This window comes from Montipora capricornis, chromosome 7, assembly GCF_036669925.1.
Source record: "Montipora capricornis isolate CH-2021 chromosome 7, ASM3666992v2, whole genome shotgun sequence".
NCBI lineage: Eukaryota > Metazoa > Cnidaria > Anthozoa > Scleractinia > Acroporidae > Montipora > Montipora capricornis.
Window position 1 is genome coordinate 13252560 of NC_090889.1, and position 7500 is coordinate 13260059.

At 43.1% G+C, this 7500-nt stretch overlaps 1 protein-coding gene across 1 annotated transcript in view; it reads left to right on the top strand.

The window, feature by feature from the left end:
- LOC138055662 (bridge-like lipid transfer protein family member 1) overlaps window positions 1–7500 on the top strand; it is a 15970-nt gene that overhangs the window by 4128 nt on the left and 4342 nt on the right. The window contains exons 8-11 of the mRNA XM_068901547.1: window positions 395–552; window positions 1103–1279; window positions 2072–2359; window positions 4461–4799. Of these exons, the coding sequence (XP_068757648.1) occupies window positions 395–552; window positions 1103–1279; window positions 2072–2359; window positions 4461–4799 (962 nt within the window). The remainder of the gene's footprint in view (window positions 1–394; window positions 553–1102; window positions 1280–2071; window positions 2360–4460; window positions 4800–7500) is intronic.

The following is a 7500-nucleotide window of genomic DNA, read 5'->3' on the forward strand; positions in this document are numbered from 1 at the left end:
TGATTGGTTCTCTCTCAGCTCATATACCATGTGACCTAATATGAAAACCTGGAAACTGATTGGCTTTAATTTTCAAAATATCCAAGAGTTCAGAATTTAATGAAAATTTAATGAGACAATTATTCGATTCGCCGTTGTTGGATATGACACTGGTTATAGCCAACTGGTCGCTACGCTCCTCGTTGGCTATTTCCCGTCTCCTATCTCGTTTACACTTCGCTATAGGGCGAAGTATCCAATAACTGGACTGGCAAGAACGATTTAAAGTAAAGATAGAGAATGAGAGGCTCACACTGCGAACTTGAAATTTCCGCTTCAATCTCAGTTTCTTGTGTCCCAGAAATGTGGTCTCTTAGTAAATTACCAATTTCATGTATTGTCTTTTGTTTTTTAGCTGGAGCACGAGTGACCTTCGTTCTCAGTGTCACGTTACTCTCACTAACGCAGGCCGAAGGGAGCTGAAGGGGTCTTTGAGAGTCAGACAGGCCGTATATGAAGCACGCAGTGGAATTGTGGGCGGACATATTGAAATACAGGAACTCAAGATTCGAGGTGCAAATAAAGCTATGTGATAACCGCGTAAAACGAACGAAAGTGTTACTGTGTGTGTGTGAATCAACAATTTTGTGTGCCACCAGAGTTTCATTGACGTTTCCCATAAGCGGTTAGCGTTGGTGGATTAGTCGGCTGTGATCGCAGCACGATTCCGCAGGCTAAACATACGGCGGCAAGATGTCATACGGAGGTAAAACGTCGATAACTGGTCTTTATAGAAACAACAACAACCGCCGTTGTGATCTGAACACAACTAATATGTACGTACAAGGGTGTGCGGTTTGAAACGTCCATCCCCACTTAAAACCTTTTCTCTCTTATCAGGGAAAGACATGTTAACATGAGGGAAAGACCGTATTGTCCTTGTTTGTTTTCGTCAGGAGCCCCGGTTTTCGTAAAACAAGCCGACCTGTTAAACTTAAGAGAGCCGGGGTATCAATGTAATACGACTGAGTGAAATAATGGGACAAAGGTACTGTTGCGACAGAAAGAGTTTCAGCCCTATATTTGGCGTTAGAACCTCTCTCTGTCTTTTCATTGTTTACAGCTGATGTTAACGAGGAGCGTGGTTTTAACCCGCATCACGTGGTTCATTTGGGACTGCGTTACGCTGAAGCGCGGATCGATTACATGGGAACATGCATACTGATGGGAAACTTGTCTGCGTTCAAGACTGACTTGAGTGACGAGTGGACATTACAAGAAACCACAAGTCCCTCCACTGGTGAGTGTTCGCTGATCACGTAAATGCAGAAAGGGAGAAAGTCACGAAGGAGAGGTGGGAGGAGTAGGCAGGGAGGAAAAGAGCGAGAGTGAGAAGAGCGAGTGGGTGGGGGGGGGGGGGGGTTGGGGAATGATGGGGAGGTGAAAGGAAGGAGAAACGAAACGTAAGGATTTCTGGTTTGCCTGTGACGTCATGGCGGCCATGTTGGACGACTAGAACAATAACCCGTCTCTCCGCCTCTCTGCGGCGTCATATGTGGGTTGCGTTGCATCTCTACTCTGCACCGACTGGTGTTTCTCCGGGTACTTCGGTTTTGCCCTCTCCTCAAAAACAAACTTTTTGCGTTAATTCTTGATTTCAGTTTACACTGTCCTCAATTAGTGCTCCAGCGCTAAAACGACTAGACACTTAAATAAAGTTCCTTTCCTTTCCTTTCCTTTCGTTAGCGCTATTGCCACCCAAGAATTTATCGGTTTTTGATGGCGAATAACTGGTTCGTTATCAAAGCCAAAAGGCTTAAAACTGGAAATTTGACTGAGTTAAAAAGTAAATTTGTGGATAGCCCGATGCCTTCTTTCACGAAACAAACAAAATGTAAACAACGACGTCAACAAAAATTTGCCTATAGTGTATTGTCTTGGAACCCTCTGGCGAACCCGAGAGGTCTTCACCCTCAAAACTCGAGTTTCTCCTTGTGGCCACCAAGTAAGCTAAGCCTGCCTCTCTTGTCTACACCTCTGATTTTTCACCCTTTGGTATGTTTGGGATAATTGTTTGCCATTTATTCCGTAGATAATCTATTCGAATCCGAACGTGAACCTGTAAACGCGAAAATCTACATGCATGGTGACATGGCGTGGAATGATTTCAAGATAATGATTTGCCGCTCTACAACCCCTGATATGGTAAAGATGGTTTGCAAGATTCAAGAGTTTCTGGCTCAGCAACACAGGAACGGTATCCGGGCACTTTCATCCCTTCGACCCCATGTCCCCCTCACCGTGGGAGATGTGATGTCATCACTTTCAACCCCAGTCTCCTCGGGTCCACAAGCTGCCACAAACGGAGAAAATAAGGATGGTTAGTTTTACATATTTAATAATTAACAAAGAGAGTTTGAATCCTTAAAGAAGGAGAACGACAAAAAGTGTAAGTAGTGCCACCAATACTAAAAACGGAGGTTTCTTTTAGGCGCGAGGCCGGGAAACGTGGCCTATCTAATTTAATTAACCGGGCGTGGTCCTGAGAAGAACTGCAATTTGTGAGTGACGTTTCGACAAGCTGAGCTGAAGTCATCTTCAGAAACAACTCATTCCTGTGTTCAAACAATTTTCAGAACATTCTCTGCTTTCTGCTGTAGAAGAGAGAGAGAGATTGCTGCAAGGTTGGCGAGCCTGTAGGATGTTTATTCACGAGTTGGGGAAAGCATCAAATGAACGAACCTGAAACGACCGAGTGAGTCTCGCTCTTCACAACGAGTGAATAAAAGTCATAGAAGCGAACCATCCTTGAAGTAATTTGTTTGTTTTAGAGCGGTTTTCAATTGGGTGTCGCAAAACAAATTCCAAAGAAGTTTCTTCGACCAATCACAGCGCAATGAACCAATGAATTCGTAGCAATGATTCCACGTAACTCTTGCTTTTTCTACATCGACTCCTTTAATAAGGCCAGCCGCAATGTTATTTTCTCAAATACCATGTAAAAACTGGCAATGATATTACGGGCTCTTAATATTTGTTGTCTTCTTTCCTGTGGGGGAATTTCCCCCAACAGGCCTTCCCTCGCCTTTTAACATAAAAAAATTCCTTCAGTAACGAAATAGTCTGTTTCGTTTTCTTCCTGGCCTCAGTTGTTCAAATGCTGGATAACTTTATCCAGCGGATAATTCACTATCTGATAATTTTGATCAGCGCATAGATTTCGGCATTTTCTCACTTTCCGAAGCCTGTGATTGTTCATAGGATATTTTTGCTGGTCACGAAAAGCGTCCGACCAATCACAATGTGTGTAGCTTGTTACGAATCATCTCTATTTGAAAATCTACTTTTGAGTGAATCTCGGTAAATATACAATAAAGCCCAACAGGAAACGAGATGTACTCTTTGGTTGCACTCACGTAATGATTATGAGACCGCCATGTTGGTGCCAAAACAATAGAAAAATGCAGCTCAAGTTTCGCATAATAATAGATAGGCGTCCGTGACGTCATGTGAAATCAAAGAATTGTTGAATTCTTGTTTTTAGAGACAATCTTTCAGTTGCTATTGAGGAAGCCTGTTTATATTTAAGAAGAGAAAGAACTTGATTATCGTATTTATTTGTTCTTTACTTTGGTTTCCGTTTGTGTGGCCTGTGTTTGTCGTTTGGATAACTTAGGGCGCTTTCGTTTTATGAGAACTGGCCGACCAGACCCGTCATTTTGCAAAGAAAATGCAATAATTTGAAGGAACACTTGCACGATATTCCCTCACATTCTTATGGAAAAATATATAATTTATCATCCTCGAGGTTTGTTAATTTGAAGGCGTTGTAGAGTTGTTCCTCCCAAATGCCCGGTCTGGCCGGTCAGTTCTGTCAAATGGAAAGCGCCCTTAGTTTCCTTGTTGGAAACGATTACTAGGGCAGCTAGTGTTAACGGACAAGTAAACCAATCGCGTATGAAAGGTCTTAAAAAGGCGCTGCTACACTCGGCAATTTTTCGTGCAACTTGTCTCACAATTTTGTTGCGACAAGAGTTCTCACATTGCGAAGCAAGTTGCTCGATAGGTGTTACTCTAGGCACGTTTCTTGGAACTTGTTTCGCTTTCGATAATCACATAATATTAAAGGAACATTTTCATTGGCTGGTGCCACAAACCGTTGCGACAGAAGTTGCAGGACAGATGTTACACTATGTAATGCTTGAAAATTCGTTGCAACGTTACGTGAAGCGCATTGCGGAAAGTAGAACTCAATTCTGCTTTCCGCAATTTTCTGCTACTTGTCTCGGAACGTTTTTGACCGTTGCAAGGTACGTTACATTGGTCAATGTGTCCTGCAACTTGTCTCGCCTTGTGGTTCCGAGACAAATTGCGTCAAAACTTGCACCGTGTAACAGTGCCTTTAGGTAGTACTGACTTGAATTGTAGTGCTCGTTGAAGATGCTTCTAGCTAAAGCTTTTTACTCTCGACATTTTTACAGGCCTTAAATATCAACACTGGGGAAAAGTTCTGAACGCGGTTCGAAGCCTAAAACTAAGCGTTCTAAGTAGCGCTCTGCCTGAGAGGGGCATCCTATTGGGTGGTAGCCTGAATCTTCACGGGAAGGCGTTTTCCTTCGCTTGCTTTCATGGAGTCAACTTTCGCTCGCAGTCCTGGGTTCTGTTTACACTTCAGAGACCTTACATGACCTTTGCAAGCAAAGTGTGCACCGTAGAGAAAAGCTGTCAAGTGAGGCGCGTAAAAGCGGTGCAGGATTTGTCGCTCAAGCTCGGTGATGGATCCGAGGATCACCTTACGGCAAACCCGTCGCCTTCGTCAGGTAAGAAAGCTTGGATTGCTGTAGTAAGTCGTGAAGTGCCTGTTGAAGAAATTATCATAATGTATTTGTAACGACGATCACCGACTGCTGCTAAAAAAAAATGGGTTAGAAAATGATAATAATTTTAGCGCTGAGGCTTGAATAGACCGTTTTCGAATTCTCACGGCTGGACTGGATCTAGCATGAAATGGAGGCCAATGCGGGCAAATCTTGTCAAATGCAAATTAATTTGCCCGCATTAGCCTCCATTTCATGCTAGATCCAGTCCAACCGTTAGAATACGAAACTGGCCTATTGGGGACGCTGTACATAGAAGTCCAGTCAATTTTAAAACTCAAATCAAACGTTGGTTTATGAGGAGAGAGGAAAACCGGATTACCCGGAGAAAAAGCCTCTCGGAGCAGAGTAGAGAACCAACAAATTCAGCCCACAGGAGACGCCAAGGCTGGGAATCGAGCCTGGGCCACATTGCTGGGAGGCAATTGATCTCACCTCTACACCAGTCTACACCGAAGGCAAAAATGGGGGGGGGGGGGGTGGGTATAGCCCCCAACCCCTCCCTCTCCGCGTCCCCTGAGGTCCTTCCGATTATTAGCTCTGTTGCTCTACTTCTGAGCTGTTGGCGACTCGAGGCAACTAGGCCATTAAACTTTGTGCAGGTGACATTTGTCGCGCCATACTGACTGCAAGGACAGAAAAATTGATGAATAGCTTTACTGGCTATTCTCCTTTTGTCATGGTGAAGTAGAGGACAAATAAAATGAATTTAAGAGATGATTTTTCTCCGATACTCGGAATAATATCTGTCATTCACTTCATTATATAGAGAGAGAGGATATTACACAGTGGCTTGAAGATATGAATGTTATGTTCGAGTAGCAAGAACAAAGTCTGCGAACGAGTGAGAAATTGTTCTTGCCACCAGAACATTAAATTCATATCTTTAAGGCACTGTGTAATTTCCTTTTTATTACATAGACAGGAGTGTTTTTCTCACCATTTTTCTTTCTAACACCGAGCACAAACTTTACCACAAATTCTTGCAGCTTTGGGGCAGGAATTTCTTCAATTTGCGCATTTCCTCTTCACTTGCAAGAAACTCCTTGAATAATTTTAAGTTATAAAGTTTTATTCTTCGTTAGTAGCATTTTCTTGTTTCTCGGAGAAAGATTTTACGTCAGCTACAGAGAAGTTCACGAATCTATCGTTCGCCATTTTTCACTTCGGAACTTAAGCAACGGCGACGGCAACGAGAACGTCACAACTTTGCATATTTAGAGGCAAAAACAATAGCTTTGCACGCCCTTCCCGTGCGTTTTTCACTTTTGTTCATTTCTTTGCCGTCGTCAGCAAAACAACAACGTGAAATAGCCAAATTTGAGGTTTTTTGGATAACGTCAGCACTTAAGGATAAATTTTCATTTTCTCCCCCAAAATTCAATGCCGTTCCGACCAGTTTCATTCTTGAGGAACTACCACACCCTTGTCATATTAAAAAGGTTGAAATAATCACGCAGTGATAGCAATCCTTGGTTTTCATCCACGTGATGGGACGGCCATGTTAGTGTTCCAAACAATAGAAAATGGCCCCACAGGTTTTGCATAGTAATAGAGTCAAATTCCCAAAAGACATTTTACAGCATTGTTCTGTAAACCAAAATGGCCGTCGTGACGTCAGATGAAAACCCCCAATACCGCGAATTTATATTTTGAGATGAAGTTGTCGTTGCCGTCGCCGTCGTCGTTTCTTAACTAGGGACCTTAAGATCTACGACGGCGACGTCAACGTCAACGAAAACGTCACAAAATATCACTTTGCTTTACCATAAGTCTTTCGCGGTTATTCTGTCTTGTTCACTTTTCCAATTTGGGCGAAGTGTCCTATAACTAAATAGGTACGAGCAGTTACAAAGTGAAAATACAGAATGAAAGATTCCCTGTTGGCATGCTCACGTGGTCGTTAAAACCTCAAATTTGGTAATTTCACGTCGTTGTTATGCAGAGTACCGCAAGGATCCGTGCTCAAATCCGTGTTGCACGTGCAGCACGATTATTTATGCTCTTTTAACAAATAATATCATTGTTTTTCGGCGTTGTGTTTGCTCAACGGCACCCATGCAGAGGCAATAAGTGACGTCATCAATATCCTCACTGAGGATATGGAAAATACGCCACTCGGGTCCCGGGTGTAGTTTCATATGAATTTTATGAGTGGGAAGTTTTGGTGATGGTAAAGAGACCTTTAGCAACGAACTTTTCGGGCAATACCGCGAACTGTGAACCTCGGGAAATCACGTGATCGTGTCCGTGCTGTCACGTTTGCAGTCTGCGGTTCGAGTTTCAACTTCAAGACACCGTTCTTGCGGTAAGTGATTTACAGCAGCGTTTTATAGCCATGCAGAGATCAATCAGACCTCCCGTTTGACCATGTCAGTCGTGTTGTTACATCTGTTTGCTATCTGTTGGGAGATATAAGTTTTGGGAGAATTTGAGCTGTTTGATTTGAGAGCAGTTGCTGCAATGAAAAATCCAAGATGGCGGCGCCGATGTGCATAACGGGAACGGCTTGCTAAAGTTCAAAATCGAGCTAACCTCTAACGGCAAATGACTAACCGCAAATCGCGGTTTGCGGTATATCCCGAAAACGTCGGTGCAGTACTGTTTGTGGTCTGCACAATTCTTATTCTGCGAGATTTATTTA